At 48.6% G+C, this 17,675-nt stretch overlaps 2 protein-coding genes across 3 annotated transcripts; both read left to right on the top strand.

Annotated features, from left to right (window-relative positions):
• Window positions 1-1,127: 1,127 nt before the first annotated feature.
• Window positions 1,128-4,523, top strand: LOC117860126 (serine/threonine-protein kinase AFC1). 2 transcript variants are annotated; one of them, XM_034743362.2, is made up of 12 exons: window positions 1,128-1,365; window positions 2,030-2,219; window positions 2,353-2,379; window positions 2,471-2,624; window positions 2,709-2,757; window positions 2,855-2,969; window positions 3,153-3,244; window positions 3,376-3,532; window positions 3,618-3,682; window positions 3,756-3,853; window positions 3,949-4,051; window positions 4,126-4,523. In XM_034743362.2, the coding sequence occupies exons 1-12, from the start codon at window positions 1,267-1,269 to the stop codon at window positions 4,273-4,275; spliced, it is 1,299 nt and encodes a 432-aa protein (XP_034599253.1). In that variant the 5' UTR covers window positions 1,128-1,266; the 3' UTR covers window positions 4,276-4,523. The 2 variants fall into 2 exon arrangements, with proteins under 2 accessions (XP_034599253.1, XP_072149888.1); XM_072293787.1 differs by lacking the exons at window positions 1,128-1,365; window positions 2,030-2,219; window positions 2,353-2,379; window positions 2,709-2,757; window positions 2,855-2,969 and having other exon boundaries at window positions 2,474-2,624.
• A 4,708-nt stretch (window positions 4,524-9,231) lies between these two features.
• On the top strand, window positions 9,232-11,328 carry LOC117860115 (high-affinity nitrate transporter-activating protein 2.1). Its single transcript, XM_034743349.2, has 2 exons — window positions 9,232-9,655; window positions 10,695-11,328. Exons 1-2 carry the CDS (start codon window positions 9,508-9,510, stop codon window positions 11,156-11,158), a joined length of 612 nt encoding a protein of 203 aa, XP_034599240.1. The 5' UTR covers window positions 9,232-9,507; the 3' UTR covers window positions 11,159-11,328.
• Window positions 11,329-17,675: the final 6,347 nt, after the last annotated feature.

Genomic DNA, 17,675 nt, shown 5'->3' with positions numbered 1-17,675 from the left:
ACGACGATGGGGACATGGTCCGACACCAGCCGGGGCAGGGAGCTGAGGATGGAGTTAGAGAGGAGGGAGCTCCAGGCGGCGTTGATAAAGGCCCTATCCAGACGCACCAGAGTGGGCACCTCGCGGCGATTGCTCCAGGTGAACTGCCGGTCGGAGAGGGGCAGTTTCTGAAGCTGTGCGGTGTCCACGGCGGCATTGAAGCTTTGAGCCGCCGCCGCATCGAAGTTGTCGTTGTTGCGGTCGGAGGGGTCGCGCGTGAGTTTGAAGTCGCCGAAAACCAACCATGGGACCGCGGCGAGGTCCCTGCCATGCGGGTCATCTCACCGAGGAAGGCGGGGCGGAGGTGAAATCAAATGAGGATCGCTCGGAACTATGATAAAGCACGGCAAAAAAAAAAGCACAAAAAAATTTCTTATGGAGAGGCAACGAGAATTCCTCTGCTCGGCCTTGGTAATCCGGTTCTATCCCACGTTGGGATTAGGACTGGGGAAAGTCAGATTGATGCGGAATATTCCTTTTCGATAAGCATCAGATGCCAACTAACCCAACCAGGGTGTACCACCGGAACCCAGGGTCGGTGGACCACCACGATGTCTGGCCCACACGACAGCCCCACGAGCTCATCGGCGTAGGCCATCGCTACACCTAAACAAGAACCCGTCGACCTGGCTCGAGGTTCCCACGGGCTGCCCACTGGCTGGCGCCCTGGTTTTCGCCTTCGGGGGGTTTGGTCTACCAGACGGAAAATAAAGAGAGAAAAGAATATCCAAATTAGCAGTGGTGCTCGACAATGCGTAATAACACTGACAGGTGGACCACGGAAAAAGTTTAGCCCCACATGCCATCGACATTTTGGGTGCAGGAAACAGGTGCGCGGAACAATTTGGGTAAAGCAGGCACAACGAGCGGCCCACGGCCCGCGAGGGACGCGGCGACCGCCCTCACCGATACGCTTTCCAGCGCCTGCCCCTAAACTTCCACTGACATGTGGGCCAAAGAGCTTCGAGCGGGCCCTAAGGCCAAACAGCGTCAGCGACATAGCCTGTCATCGCGTGTACACGAGCGCGCGGTGTCCGATTCTTTCTCACCTCCACCACCCAATCCTTTGTTGCCCCGCCATAAAGACCGGGGGCGCTAGGGTTAGCGCGTCGGAATCAGTCGCAATTGCGTTGCGTGTTCCTCGCCCGCACGCCAACCGCCGCCGCCTCCGGCTAGCCGCCGACTCGAGGGTTCGTTCGTTCCGGGAGAGACTAGATCCGTCCTGCCATGGAGTGCATCGCCGAGATGCCGCGCGCGCCTCTGGACCGCCGCCCGCGCAAGCGGCAGCGTCTGGGGTGGGACGTCGGCCCCTCCGAGATGCATCAGGTATGCACCTCCGATCCGACCCGGCGCTTCGGTTAGCCTTTTCCCCCTCACGGATCTATCGACTAGCGGCGGCGGCCGTAGTTCCTTTTGCTCGCTGGGGACGTCGATTCTGCATGCGATGCGCGGTTGTTGGTGCTGTTCTTCTAGGGTTAGGTTGCGGATCTAAATAGCAGAATTCCTCGTCGTCGTCGTCGGATCTATTTGCTGTGGCGTCGATCTATCATGTTCCGCGCAGATGCTCGCTGTTCTTTATGTTAGTTATGCGGTTGATTTGTTTGGTGCGTGATGTGTGGCTTGTACGGTTACCATCGCTCTTTTTGGTTAAATATAATTATATTATGGTTAATCAGTACAATAGGCTTTCAGTTTATCTGTCTGTTTTGTAGTCAATAATCTGCTGGTCCAATTTTGTGAATAGATAGATGTTAAATTAGGAATTATAGGTGAATTATGTGCTCAGGGTCAAGTGGGTTCGTTGTGTCCTCCATAGGTGAATTAAGCATATGATTGAAGGCTGCTTAGAAAGTGTTTATGATTTATCCAATGTCATGAGACACCTAGCACAGTTTCTAAATTTTTATAGAGACTGGCCTAAGGACTTCATAGTGATTTGGTTGCTTGACGTGCTCAGTTAGATGGATAATTTATTGCTTCCTGTATGCAGGTTCAGCTTGGACTTTGTGGCCAAGAAGTTGTGAATGCCATAAGTGCAGTGGCGTTGGGTCTCTCTTCGGGTGGTATTGTTTCCTCTCAGCTTAACCAAGGGCAGCCTCGTGATGGTTCCCCTCCACTGAGAGAAGATGATAAGGATGGGCATTATGTTTTTGCTGTTGGAGATAATCTCACACCTCGTTGTAATTACCTGACCTAACCCTGCCTTTTGTTTTGCAATTGGCTAGTTTGCTTTATCACCATGGTGTAATGTCCTGTTGCCCTTACAAACTTGTATCCATGGTTTGTTCTTATGGATTATTTTTGTGTCTGCAGATAAGATCAATGCGAAAATGGGCGAAGGTCAGTTTGGATGGATGCATCTTCTGAAACCATTGATACATAACTCCTGGGAGTTATGCCCATAACTGAACGTGTCTCTGGAATACATCAGGTACTTTTGGTCAGGTGCTGGAGTGTTGGGATAGGGAAAGGAAAGAAATGGTGGCTATCAAGATCATCAGGGGCATTAAGAAGTACAGGGATGCTGCAATGATAGAAATTGGCATGCTCGAGCAGCTTGGTAAATACGATGAAAGTAGATCCAGGTTAGTCTCTGGTTCAGTTAGCACTCTTCCGTGCGCTTTACATTCATAAGATTGCTTGTATATATAAGCTGGTCTATTTTGCAGTTGTGTTCAAATTCGGAACTGGTTTGACTATCGTAACCATATCTGTATTGTAAGTACTTTGTTAGATTATGGTAATTATGAACTGACCCAAAGAGATACCCCCTATGGTGCTTAAACGTTGGTGAATTTGGATTAATGGTGAGCAGGTCTTTGAGAGGCTTGGACCAAGCTTATATGATTTTCTGCGGAAAAACAATTACCGCTCATTCCCAATTGCCCTAGTTCGGGAGGTTGCCAAACAACTGTTGGAATGCATAGCATGTGTGTGCACAGTTCTTTCTATTATCCCTCCTGCACTACCTATTAGTCTTGCACATTATCTTTGCATTGCAGACTGTCATTAATCCATGACTTCTGCTTATTCTTTCTTTCATGGTTCGTTCCGAAATATCTAACATCTATGGGATGTTTATGTATTTACCCTCTCTCTGTAATGTGTTGCAGTTATGCATGAATTGCGCCTCATACACACTGATTTAAAGCCTGAGAACATTCTTCTTGTTTCTCCGGAGTACATTAAAGTGCCTGATTACAAAGTATACTTTGTTCTTTTACTTAATTGATCTAGCCATGATTTACCTTTTGCTGTGCCTTGTTATTTCTGGTGTACTGGCTAAGTTTGACAGTAATATATTGTACTGATTGTGTTTTTTCCGGCAATTGCTAGGTTTCATCCCGATCCCCAAAGGAGGGATCCTATTACAAACGGCTGCCCAAGTCTAGTGCAATCAAGGTGATTGATTTTGGTAGCACTACCTATGACCAACAGGATCAGAGTTATGTGGTATCCACTAGGCATTACCGGGCTCCAGAAGTTATACTGGGTATCTATCTTGTCTAGTGAAAAGCTTATCCTAGTTGAGCCCTTTTTTGGTTACCTTTTTACGATTGCGTGGATCTTCTGTTCAGGACTTGGATGGAGTTACCCATGTGATATCTGGAGTGTTGGTTGTATTCTTGTTGAGCTTTGCACGGTATGTTATTGGGCCTTGTTTGATTAGCCATGTACCACAAGTACAGGGGATTTGAGTTACCAAGGTTCTGCAGGGAGAGGCACTATTCCAGACTCATGAAAACTTGGAACATCTGGCTATGATGGAGAGGGTGTTTGGACCTTTGCCATACCATATGCTTAAGAGGGCAGAGTATGTTCATGTCTATGATCCATATCAATATAGTCTTGAGCTTCAGTGTTGTGAGGTCTGGTCAATGTTGTGTGCTCATTAATCCTTGCATGTAGTCGCCAATCTGAGAAATACATCAGAAAAGGACGTCTGAATTGGCCGGAGGGTTGCACTTCACGGGAGAGCATGAAAGCTGTGATGAAACTGCCCAGGCTCCAGGTAAGTGTTGATTCAGTTGCTGAAATGCCCACTTTATCTAGTGGATCTTAACTCAAAATTTCGCACATGAGCAGAATCTGGTGATGCAAAATGTGGATCAGTCTGCCGGTGATTTGATTGACCTTTTGCAAGGGCTGCTGAAGTATGATCCAGCAGACCGACATACAGCACAGGAAGCACTGAGTCATCCCTTCTTCACAGAAGGATTTGAGCGAAGAAGATGATATTCCTTTCAACAACATCCCTGTTTGACTAACTTTTGGCTTCGTATTTAGCTGACAGTTGGTCTTTTCTTTTTGTAACATAGAGCATCGGTATATGTAGATCAGTCTGTACGTAGTTGAATGAAGTTGTCTCAATCGTTGTTTGAAACAGTGTCAACTGATGAAGTTGTATCATAAGGGATGTCAAATGGATCCAGTTGACCCCCAAATCCTGATGTAGTTTGATTTTTGGTTGTCTTTGGTCGAAAGTTTTGTTTGTGCAAAATATGAGTAGATGGTATTGTACAATTTACGTAAAAGTTACCGCGCACAGAACAGTAGGTCTGAGGAAATGGACTGGCTCAATTCCAGCGTTGGCCACCGATTCTTGAACTCGGCTCCAACGCTCACACGGTCACACCACGAACTCCCGTAGAAGCACAACGCAGATGGTGGCGGCGGGGCAAGTTCAGGCAGACAAGACAAACAAGCAAGTTTGCTGTACCCAACTTCCAATCATCCAGTCAGGTGGTGCGTAGGAGTTTTATCCTTAAAAAAATAGGGAGCAATAGCAGGCTAGCAACATTATCGCCAACATATTTTGCATTAGCTTCTGCAGCCCCTATCTATATCCCGCCCGGGGATGCAGATATCCATTTCCCGCGTACACGACTCTCATCCGATCCTGGCCGTAACATCTACAACGTGCCTATAAGAACACGCGATGCGACGACCAACGAACACACCTCAGCCAGCAACAACTCCATTAGAAGAAGCACGACGCGGCAGCTCGCGCGCGTTTCACAAAAGCAGCCACCTGATCGACCGCACCGTCCGTCCGTCCGTGTCCGACCGAAGCAGCGATGGCGCCGGCATCGGCCTCCGCCAAGCCGGCCGTGGCTGCCTGCCTCCTCACCATCCTGGCCTTCGCCGCCGCCGTCTCATCAGGTGAAGAATTTTAAGCTACGACCGTCGACAACAAATCGTGTGGCCTCTGACTGTTTTGATAACACGCGCGCGCTACAGCGGCGGCGGTGAACACGTGCTCCGACAAAATAAGGTGCCTGCAGTGGGGCGTGCATTCCAAGGCGTGCCCGGGAGAAGGCGGCCGCGGCGTGGTCTGCTGCTGCTGCCCCATTTGGTACGGCGACAGTTGCTGCCCCTTGCGTTTTTGTACTGCACTTGCACCGTCACCACTCACCAGCCGCCGCTTCGGCCCTGAGTAGTGCTACTACTAGTTGAGCAATAGGGCGCGGTTGCCCGGTTGACATGCATGCTCATGAAATAAAACGGATATTATGGGTTATGAAGACATCAGTGTATTTGTGAGTACGATATGGAATGTTCTGCTGATCCTGCTCCTCAGCTGGCTGTACCACACTCTTCGTACGTTGTGATCAGGAGTCACGAGGCCAAAAGAGAAACGGGCACCTAAAGTTACTTAGCCCCCTGAAGATCAACTCTTCTTAGAGCATACAAAGCAAACACATACTCTACTCAATACACATTGTACTGACACCATCCGTGGGCGTTTTCCTATGTTCATTATTGTAGAGGAGTGTTTTCTGTGCACCATGCCGGAAACGATTTGTACAGCTGGTCAAAATCGATTTATAGGGTCGGACTGGTCGGTATTTGCAACCGGCTCTATGCAGTGGTGCTACAAATAAGCTACTAGGGACTCCCTTCACGATCCAGACGCACGCACCACATCCGACCATACAAAAATATTTCTAAACATTGTCCAAAAAGTACGGTAGCAACAGCCCGTGGCTTCTCTGCTGGCGCTGCAGCGCCAAGCACTCAACGGACCGTGCGTGGCACCTGTATTCGCATCGTCGGCGTGGCCGCACGACCTCACCGTGGACGGTACGGTGCCGCATGCCATGTCCGTGGCTACCTTCACCCTTCGTCGCCCATCTAGGGCTGACCCTTCCGTGGCCACGCCCACGCTGCCTGCTGGGGCTCCTTCCAGGGCCTCACCCGTGGCCGTGCCGCATGTCGGGCCACTGCTGGGCTGGGCCCGTGGCCGCACCCAGTCTCTAAACCTTACGGACCTAATAATTCATTAACATCAAGATCTGGCGATCCAACGTTCATAGATATGATAGAAGTGTATCTCAATATGTTTATTACATGTGTGCTGAGGATCTTCGTTTGTTGTCATGTGCCCATGTCTCTCGTATGAAAAATGTAATTATTGGAGATATAATCCAATGCAATTATTTTGTTTGGCTAGCAAGATAATCTATCTATTCCTTCTTTTTTTCTTCCTTAAAACTAAGAAACCTATCCAGTGGTACGTTGGCTTCGGGTGTTGGGAACACACGGAAGCATTACCTTTTGCAGGCTCTCTATCAACCTGTATCTGCGCCGGCTGGTGCTGATATCTTGCTGTCTTGCAGCCTGTACCTCCATCCATTTATGCCTGCACCGGCCGGGCCGGGTGCAGACTCTCTTTGTCATGTATCCTGATCATCGATTCTAAGGATGTGCTACCGATCCGGGATAAAGTTTTGCGCGGTGGTGTATGTTGTCCCTATACACTGCATTAATAAACTAAGATATATGGTGAATTCTCCCATTCTCAAAATTGATAAAGTTACTTCTGATAAAGAAGAAGGTTTCGTACATGATGCATGCTGGAAAGGCTGCCCTTTCACAACAAAGCATTTGTTCGGCCGCTCAAAATTGGTCAATGTCTGACAAGTACGCACTTGTGGACACGGGTGAAAGACCAAGCACATAATGAAGTTCTCTAAGGTGGTGTTTGGATCACTAGTTCATGAGCTAAACTTTAGCTCCTAAAATTTAGCCCTTAAAATTTAGTTTTGCTGGGGTGTTTGGATCCATGGCTAAATTTTAGTCCCTCATCAAACAATGATTGATTTGCCCTTATTAATGACTCCCTCCTCCTCCTCCCCCCCTCTCTCCTCTCCCCTTCGTCGCTAGGTCGCCGCGGAGGCCGGGAGCGAGGAGGTTGTCCGCCTCCTCCTCCCGCTCTACGACCTCGAGGCCGCCACCGTCCGCTCCCGCCTCGACCTCGATGCCTTCCTCGTCGTCCTCCCTCCTGTCGGCGGCTGCAGCCCTCTCGTCCCTGCCAACGGGGGCGAGGCGGAGGTGGAGGAGGAGGTGACGGCGCCGCGGGGTTGAGCGGAGACGGCGGGGCCGGCGAGGCAGAGGTGGCGGGACCGGCGAGGCAAGGCAGAGACAGCGGCGACGGCCAGCGAGGCGAGGTGAGACCGGCAGAGCGTGCGGGAGAGAGATTACGGGGACAAGGGGAGGAAAGTGGTCCGGGGGACCACTTTTAGTCCCTTTTAGGGCCTCTTGAGGAGCTAACTTTTTTAGCTCAAAGTTTAGCTATTTGTCATTTTTTGCCTTCCTGTTTGGATCCCAAGAGCTAAATTTTGAGCTTAAAGTGCAAGACTAAAATTTAGTCCTTGAATCAGAAAGACACTTAAGTCAGAATTGTCTTTTGCTAGAAATGAGGGAGCGAGAGGCATAAGGTTGGAGTACCATTTTTTTTGTCACCAAATATCCCCGACATGGAGCAGAGAGGCCTGGAAAGGAGCCGAAAAGACAAGCAGAGGAGAGCCAGCAGGACCCAGGAGGGGGGTTACTTTGTGCAAACTGTTGAAACTAGAATCGTGTGAATGTAAATGAACAGAGAAGATTGAAGAATGAATCTGTGATTTCGGCCTTGTTTGAATACCAGGGGCTAAAACTTTAGCTCCTATCACGTCGGATGTTGGATACTAATTAATAGTATTAAATAAAAATTAATTATAAAACTAATTGCACAGATGGAGGCTAATTCGTGAGACGAATCTATTAAGCCTAATTAGTTCATGATTTGACAATGTGGTGCTACAGTAACCATTTGCTAATGATGGATTAATTAGGCAATAGATTCATCTCGCGAACTAGCCCAGCGCTTCTGCAATTAGTTTTATAATTAGTTCATGTTTAGTCCTTCTAATTAGCATCCGAACGTTCGAGGTGACAAGTGCTAAACTTAAGCACGACGATCCAAACACGCCTGACTACGTATTTATACACGAGAAAGAGACATGGACATGAGGACACACCCCTCCGACGCCCCATCATTTAGTAACCGCTAATGGCATGGTTAATTGCTAATTGATCACTAATTAATCCTATTCTAACACAAACAAGCCACGTCAAAGGTGACCTGCCGACTACCAGAAAAATGCTAATATCCCAGCTAAGTCCAACAGCAATGCAGGTACTCGGAATTAACAACGCATAAACAGCCCATCATTCCTTCAATAATTCCCGTGCCCTCCTGTTCACACTCATCGTTAGCCTAGCTTTATTACTACTATATACATACAACTCTGATCTGACCAATTGTGGATCGCTCAGCCGAGCCTCCTATCACTCTCATGACATCTGCCGGCCCGTTGATAAGCCGTGTGCCTTCTCGCCAATTCTTATTGCGCAGTGATACATAGACAGATAGAGGCGAGGCAAGTCAAACAGACGCCGCACCTCGTAACCCTTAATCTAAGCTAAGAGCCACATGGCCTCCCATGCTCCCCCTGTACCCCTCCTGTGTTTCAGTAGTTGGCAAAGGGGTTTTTGGTTTGCCATGTCAATGTGCCGGCATGCCGCCGTTATCTGCCACGCAACAACCGCCCTGGGGAGATGGCCGTGCGGGCGGGCGCGTGGGAACGGCGCATTTCGCGCTGCTGGATGTGATCTCTCTCTCTCGGCTGCTCGGCGCCGCGACGCGATGAGGCCGGGGAAGCGAACTTCCTGGCGTGCACCAACAATTGGGGTCGCGCAGGGGGCGGAGGACGGACGGAGGCGATCGTTCGTTCGCTCGCGTCCGGGGCTCCCGGGGCGACGCATCCCAAGCGGCCGGGGAGTCGGCCGGGGGCCTCTGCAAGCAATTAAATAAACCGGGCTCCGACCCTCGGGATTAGATTACTAGCTGCTGCTGCTCTGGCCCTGCGCCCTCCTCAAGATCTGACTTTTGATCAGAAGCGCTCAGCTTGGCGACCAAATCAGTCCTAGCTACTACTCCCCGCCAACCCGTAGGGCCGCGAGGTCGCAAGGTCAACTATTGGACACCCCGCTCGTACGCGTACGCCGTCCACGCGCCTATATAACCTCAACACCGTCCGTACTCGCCCTCCAACCCAACCCCGCAGCCCGAGCTCAGATCCCTTGCCTTCCTCTCCCAAACCACCAGCAACAGCCGCTCAGGAGGCGAAGAGAGCAGCGACGATGGCTCGGCAAGGTGGCGTCGTGTCGTTCTCGCTGCTGCTGGTGCTGCTTCTCGGCGCCTACCTGCCGGCGCCGGCCGCCGCGGGGGTGCACCTCTCCACGCTGCCCAAGGCGCTCGACGTCACCGCCTCCCCCAAGCCCGGCCAAGGTGCGTTTCTGCTAAGCTAGCTATATCATCTGCGTCGCACCCTCTCCGGTCTGCGCTACTGCATCGGTCGCAAAGTGTTTCCAAGTTCCTGCTCCGTTTGACCTGCCGGCTGATACTGATAGCCAGCTAGCTGTTTAATTAGCTCTGCCGCTAATTAATTCCTGGCTTCCAATGTGCAGTGCCTAACTAATTTAATCATGTTAGTACCTTTAGTGGTCTTTGTAGCAAAGTCATAGTCTTAATTAGCAGCAAGTGCCATAAAGAAGGGTGAGATAATGAAACGATCTCTCAGGTTTTTCCAAAAAAATTCAATGATCTCCCAGTACTCCTATAGGCTATAGTCCTATACATATATTTTAGTTTTCCCTATGGATATATTTTGAAGACAAACTCAAATGACATGAGAGCACAAATTGGAGAATATGTTCCAGGTGCTCGTCTCTCTCTTTTTTGCTGATCGAGACAGCTGAACTATGCTCTTTTGTCACTTACAATATATGCGGCTCAAAAAGAAACAACAGCAAGAGAGAAACATTTTATTACAAGCTATATAGGCCGGCCAATAGTAAAAGCCTTTTGGGCAAGAATTGAGACACTTTTAACCGATTATTTAATTTCTCAAAAGTTAAAAGGGTAAACTCTCCTCTTTTGACAGTTTAATTTACGGAGTCCGTCCTTTGTGAGAAATTCTAGGGCCATCCTAATGTACTGCCTCCAGTCAAAAATACTTCATGTTTGATATAGAAAAAAAGAACAGAACACTTGACGTTCTAGATGAGCAGCAGTAGTACTCCATCCATCTCATAGAAAGTGTACTCCTGACATTTGAAAAAATCCCAAGAAAGAGTATAATTCTAGAAATTCAACTGCACCTACCGTCTAAGCTGCTTTTCTGGTCTAAAACGCCATATTTTGGTGACTGGAGGGAGTTTTCTCCAAATAATTAGCATTTCACTTTGCATTGTGTCGATATTTCAAATTTTTTATACTTTGCAGTTTCTGTCATATTAACAACGAAATCCTCCATGTCCTTGCGCAGTCCTGCACGCCGGCGTGGACACGGTGACGGTGACCTGGTCCCTGAACACCACCGAACCCGCCGGCGCCGACGCCGCGTTCAAGAACGTGAAGGTGAACCTGTGCTACGCGCCGGTGAGCCAGAAGGACCGCGGGTGGCGCAAGTCCGAAGACGACCTGAGCAAGGACAAGGCGTGCCAGTTCAAGCTCACCCAGCAGGCCTACGCCGCCGGCGCCCGGCGCAGCTTCGACTACGCCGTCGCCAAAGACATCCCCTCGGGCACCTACTACGTGCGCGCGTACGCGCTCGACGCGTCCGGCACGCAGGTGGCCTACGGCCAGACGGGCCCCGAAGCCGCCTTCGTCGTCGCCGGCATCACGGGCATCCACGCCTCCATCAAGGTCGCCGCCGGCGTGTTCTCCGCCTTCTCCGTCGTCGCGCTCGCCTTCTTCTTCGTCATCGAGAACCGCAAGAAGAACAAGTAGGGGCCAGGTGGCCGTTGCAATGCTTGTTATCCCGCGTAGAGTTCTTTCCGGCTGGTCTTGGTTAGCTTGTTCTGTGTAACAGAGAAGGCACGGTGAAACCTACTCTAAAATTGCAGGTGTAATTGTCAGCGCTGACGCAGAATCCATGAAAGGAATATCCCATCGCACAACGTACCCTAGCTGAGAATCTGAGATGATCTGTTTGCTTCTCCATAGTTCACAACAACCGCACCTGCAACAAATTAAATGATAAGATTTTTATAGGCTGACTGGTGGCTTTGATCTACAAAATCGACATGTCTTTTTTTTTACGGAACAAGAAATTTATTAAAGTTTAGGTAACGTCATTACAAACGAGTGTCCGCGAGAAATCAGTAAAAGAAAAAAAAGACACATCCTTAGCTCAAACTAATTGCCAGATGAGTCAATTCATGTGCCATTACTTTGCTCCCTGCTGATCTTCTTGACCTCGAGATGTTGTAGCTGACGTAGTGACGCCTTTTCTCTAGGGCCTCCTGAATCAGCGACCACACCAAGGATATGTACAATGATGTCACATGGAGCTTGCTCATTGTCAGATTTAGTAGCCTAACAGTTTACCAAGAGGTTACCTAAGTGGTTGATTTGTAGGTAGGGAGAATTGCGAGAACAAGAACTTGAAAGTAATCACGATAACACAAATGTTTAGACAGGTTCGGGACTCCGGAGAGTAATACCCTACGTCTTGTATGCTGGTGGTTTGTATTGCTTTGTGCTGGTGCGTGGAATAGTTGGGATTGGGGTTGGATTGCCCTCAGGAGGCGCCCTTGGACGCCTTATATAGGCTGATGACATAGGGTTACAAGTCAGTTTGAATCTAATCTACTCGTTTGTTACATGGAAAACAATCTGAGTCGGATTACAACAAGTATCCCGCAATATCCGAGCTGATTTGAATTGCCCGACTTTCTTGACTTGTGCTCCAAGTACCTTCACGTCCTTGGACCGCACGTTCTGGTCGGACGGACCCACTTGCCAGAGCCGGCCAGTATCCTGGTCAGTGAGGACCCATAAGGTACCCATATGCCTCACTCACCACTGTTGCACAATCTGTTTCAAGAATCATGGGTATATCCGGCTAGGGTCAGGCCAGACAAATACCATCACGTGTCATTAGTTGGTTATAAAAGAGCCTCAATTTTAATTCTCAATAACTAGAAATGCCAACTATTTAGGTTAATAATGCCATCTTAACATATGACTCCAAACTACATCTTCCTTTGTTGAAAATAGGTTGCATTTTTGTAATATGCTAGAATATTTGGAGTATGTGTTACACTTGAGAGAGGAGTAATTTGGACTTTTTCCTATATTTTAGGTAGGATAGTTATTAGAGAAATAGAGTTGAGATATTCTAGGAAGAATCTAGGAGGGTCAGTTTATTGCTAGGTTTTTTTGATCTTGATCCTATTTTGAAGTGTAATTGTATTTTCACCATCATTTTTTTAGCTTTGTGATTTTACCCTCAATTATTTACAAGTTAATGTGATTTTTCCCTTAGTCTTTGCGTATTTTTCCTTATTTTGATCGTTGACTAGGGGCAAAATAGCATTGACCCGTGAATAGTTAAGGGTAAAGTCACAAAATTTAAAAATAAGGGTAAAATCACAATTACACTTCAAAATATGGGTAAGAGCATAAATAACCAAGGTTAAAAGCAACACGAACATTTGAAGCTACAAAGTAAACCCTAAGGTATGTATCTACACTGACATAAGGAAATCACAAATTGTATATAGCTGACCAATTGACAAGAAATTAAAATATATACAACATTTATGGAAAAATCATTATTATACCTTCAGTAGGACTTGATCTTGGATAGCTAATCTTTTCACAAATAGGTGATATTGAACTCATGTAGACAAATATATTTGTTTCTAATATGTGTTTGGCACCACTAAAGCACCACATATTATTTTGATAGAAAAGATCGGCGGTACAAGTCATGCACGTTTACATCAAGATTTTAGCATAATTTTTACAACACCATTGTAATAAATCTCATAGACACTACAACTCGTAGACACAACAAAAAAATAGTAGCAAAAAATTGTATAGTAATTCACATAAAATTGATATCACATGCATTTTTGATATAATGTATCAAATTTTTACATTTAAAAAATAATTGGCGTATTTAATTAGTTTGTAGATAATAAGTTGCTAAATAGAAATGGCAATGATCCTATTGGCTATTTGTGTGTTTTCGCGAGAGAAATACTCAAAATTTATCTGCATACGGCTTAATAGGGTGCGGGCGTACCAGTATAGAATAGTATACAAATAGATAAATAAAACACAAAGAAACACAATAAAATGGGAAAGTTTCTTTCTTTATTCATTTCTCGAGAAATTTACACGTCTCCTCTTTTTACATATATTTCTGCATAGCGCCTCAAGGTAACGATTGCATAGTTCCCGAATCATAGAGCCTAGCAAAAACTCTAATTAATTATATCCATAGGTTGAGGCTATAGAACGCCTCCGATTATGCTGCGTCAAATGATCATTGTGATCAAGCATCTTGTCCTGTACTCCATATAGATGAATGATGTATATAAAAAAGTAAAGGGAGAAATGTCAAGCGACTTGATGCCATATTTCGTTACGCATGGAATTTTAACTAAGTGCTCTTGGTATGTAAATGCGTTCGGCCTCGTCGGTCACGAATGTGATTTGTCCAGCCTCGTCGGTCAGGACATACTGGAATCTTCCGGCCTCATCGGTCTCGGAAGGATGATAATTGGAAACTAACAAATCTGAGATTTTTAACTAAACCTGGGCGTCACAAAATTTGGCTTTCATCTGTAGTCAGGCTATCAATGTATACTTTATTTCCTTCCCTTTTCTTTGTAGACCTGCGCATAAACATGCAATATGGAGGGGACTTGTAAAGGCAATCTTTCAAACATGCCTCTAATCAAGAACACTAGCGGAGCTTAGTGATGGCCAACAGGGCAATGCCCCCCTCCCTTCAAATTTTGCAATTTCTTGATGAAGTTAGTAGATACAAGGTATAAATGCTAGCTAAGCTTAAAATTGGTCCCCCCTCCCTGCTGTTATTCACCCTCCAATTTATATTGCCCCCCTCTCAACTTTGCTTCAAGCTCCGCCATTGATCGAGAACAAGCCTCTTCCCCTTGTTTATCCATAGAATCGCAAAGCGATCTCACATAACGATTTTGCAATTCACTTTGCAAGGCTGCGAGTCGGAACAACATTGCAGACCTGTTCACACTACCGTCGCCAATGGAGTAAGATCTTGAACCTTTTGCACCTGCAAAATATATAACGTTGCCATCTCAATGGCATACCAATCTGTGGATCTGTTTTGTATGTACACGCCATCATAGAGAGATGTGATCTCCCCGGTCCTTCTTACACCTGCAAAAATAAGAAGCATGTATGCGCTGCCATTGGAACGACTTTCTCCTAAAACCTGTAGAGCCAGCATCGGATTCCATAATTGACTAAGGTTTGCCCATCTCACCCTGATACAGGACTTACAACATATCACAATTTCAAGAACCAGTTGTTGCACGTTAAGTAATATCATGTGATTTTTTCCAAGTTATGATGATTAGCATCCATTCATCAACTAATATATTGTTAAGCTTTCAAGTTTTAGCAAGATCATTTTTTCAAAGCTCTGATTTCTCTCGATTTCTCCCAACCCAAATGTGCTCTGGTTTTTGGAATTTCTGGTTCATGTTGCAAGCGTAGTCAATGAGTGTATTTGTAATAGTATGTGGCCTGGGTCAGGTTAGTTCGACTAGGATCTGGAGTCATTATCTTGTTTATCAGCTAGCATCCACATGTGACCCTAATAATCAGGAGTTGTACATGGTTTCTCTTTTACCATTTTCTATCTTACTAAAAGTGAATTTTCACTGTAGCTTATTAAACTATTCTCGATGTCGTCTATAAATTTTAAAGTGGTCATCTAGGTCCACAATCTAATAAAGAGTGACTATGAAGGTCCAAGGGCATCCACGGAAGCACCATTTCACCTATGTGGCCATGCAATGTGACAACAAGTTGCAAAAAGACTCCTCTATCTTTCATTTCTCACTCTCTCATCAAGGCATCCCACCCACCGCAGAGATGCCCTGCTCGCGGACCGCGTGAGCACCAAGAGGATGGACCACATTCGCATCCGCGTTTCAAATCCGAGCGCCGACAACACCACCACCATGCACAAATCTCCTGATGAAAGGAAGTAGTGGAGAATGAGTTCATGGTGCTTTCACATCTGTGTTTCGTAGACGTCTCTATAACTTATAGAGGAGATGACAGACCTCTACTGACCATTTCCACTATAATAGCCATACAATTAACTCGGAATTAAGGCATCGACTATATACTTATCACATCTAATGCTCGTTGTCAAAAGTTAACATGCAGATGGCAAAAGGTTTACACCAATTTTGCTTGGTTGCTCACTGCGTCGCAAGGCGCAAGTCACATGTTCGTCTACACAAATACATGCTTGTTGTATAAACCATGCCTCATTCTCTCATTCATTTACGTATCAGAGAAGCTATAGACCTCTTCTATTTGGGTTGACAGAGTATTCATGTTGTGCACTCTTTACTTTTGGATTCCATAAATAGGATTTTCGATGGGCCATTTTCCCACCAGGCAGGTGCCAAAGTTTGAAACGGCACTCGCTACAAGCATTCAAAGAAGAAGTGGAATGAAAAATAAATCAAATTACGTAAAGGAAAGAATTTTGAAGAGCACAACAGACTCAGATTCGGGCGAGCCCCCGCGTCACTCCCGTATGAGCGACACGGGCGGATGAAACTCTTGCCGCCACCGCCTCTTCCTCCCTCTCCCCACCGCCGCGCCGCCGCCCGAGCCAGCCGCTGGAAGCCCGCGCGGCTCGCGAGGACGGCGGCGGCGGGGCGGCTTGCTTCCCTTCCTTCATCTCTCCTGGCGGGCGCGGCCGCCATGGCTGTCGGAGGGAGTCACCGTAGGGCGGCGCGTGGCCGTGCCGGCGAGACTGGATCCGAGCCCCCACGTCCGGATGCGAGGCCCACGTGGGGCGGCGGTCAGCGCTGGGGTGGATGCCGAGCGATGGCGGCTGCGCGGGACGAGTTTGAGCAAGGGGTGGAGCGGGTGGCCGCAATTTCTCGAGCAAAGTGGGGGTCGACCTAGCCCTCCAGCGGCCAGATCCGCAGTCCACGATGACGAGCTCCTAGGGAGCAGCGACGGTGCGGAGGCCAACAGCCCGCAGTGCTGCTACAGGAGGGCGTCCGCCACCGCGAGTGGCATGACCGGCTGCACTAGTGGGCTCTGCGCATGGAGTTCGCCAGGTTCCACGACGTGCCTCTGAGCTAGATCACGTTGAGGCAGGAGGAGGACGTGCTGAGGAGGTGTGGAGTGGGAGGCTGTGAGAGCTGGGACCACGGGGGGTCCCTAATGTTGTGCTGGAGGTCATGGCCTCTCTCGGTCTCGGCATGGCAGGGTGGTGGCGTTGGCTGGGAGGAGAGGTTGATGGCGGTGGCCGTGGTGGGTGATGAGCTTGCAGCGGCGGCGAGCGAGTGGGTGTTGGGTGAAAGCCTGCTCGGCAATACGCGACGTGGGGAAGCGGTGAAGGCATGAAGCGGCGGAGGCATAAAGAGGGGAAGCGGCGCGATGCGGGTGCTCATGGGCGTGGTGGCCAGCGGCAGCCGCATGCATGAGGTAGTGGCCCGCGGGCGGCAGTGCATGGGGCAGGGCACGGTGCGAAGGTGGCGCTAGCGTGGAAAATAGCGACACGGAGGGGGGCGGCGCAGGGCACGGTGCAAGAAGGATGACTGCCGGCGAGCGAGCAGAGGTAGAGGTACGACTGCGTGGTGCGAGGAGGCGCGGTGGCGACGTCGCCCCGGTTGGACTGCAGTGATTGTGGTCGGGAGTGCTGAGCCGTGAACGTGTAGGGGTTGGGATGCTTCGGGCGAAAGCCCTCGCGGGCATTCTTGCTGGTGGAGATGACGGCAGCACCCTAGGGGATCATTCTTCCCGTTGGGGGTGTCATTTCTGAGCTACAACCCTACTGCACGGGGTCCTCTGGGTGAAAACCCTGTCCAGATCCTGGACTAGTGACGGCGGCACCATTGGCGTTGTGCCCTCCTTGGAGGCGTCGTCTCTAGAGACCCATCTCGGCCTGTGCCATTCCTAGTCCATTAGTCATGGACGGCCGCAGCCGGTGGCGACAATTCCGTCGCGTGGCAAGCTGGACGGGTGTTGCCGAGGCCATGTGGAGGCGATCGTAGTTATGGTGGCGGCCAGGGGTTGTCGGTCTTTGCCGCTTGCAGTGGATCGCGGTGGCTGGCGTTTCTTGGCAACGGTTAGTGCGGCGTGGGACTGCGTTGGAGGACGACGCTTGCGGCAACGGCATCATAGGACAACTAGGCTTGCAGCGGACCGCGGCGGGTTGCTCAGCTTGGCTGAACTACCCGATGCGGTACATCGTTGGAAGACGGCACAAGCG

The sequence above is a fragment of the Setaria viridis genome, chromosome 1 (assembly GCF_005286985.2).
Source record: "Setaria viridis chromosome 1, Setaria_viridis_v4.0, whole genome shotgun sequence".
In the NCBI taxonomy this organism is placed as follows: Eukaryota; Viridiplantae; Streptophyta; class Magnoliopsida; order Poales; family Poaceae; genus Setaria; species Setaria viridis.
The sequence above is the reverse complement of the archived record's forward strand: the minus strand, read 5'-3'. Positions and strand labels throughout refer to the sequence as shown.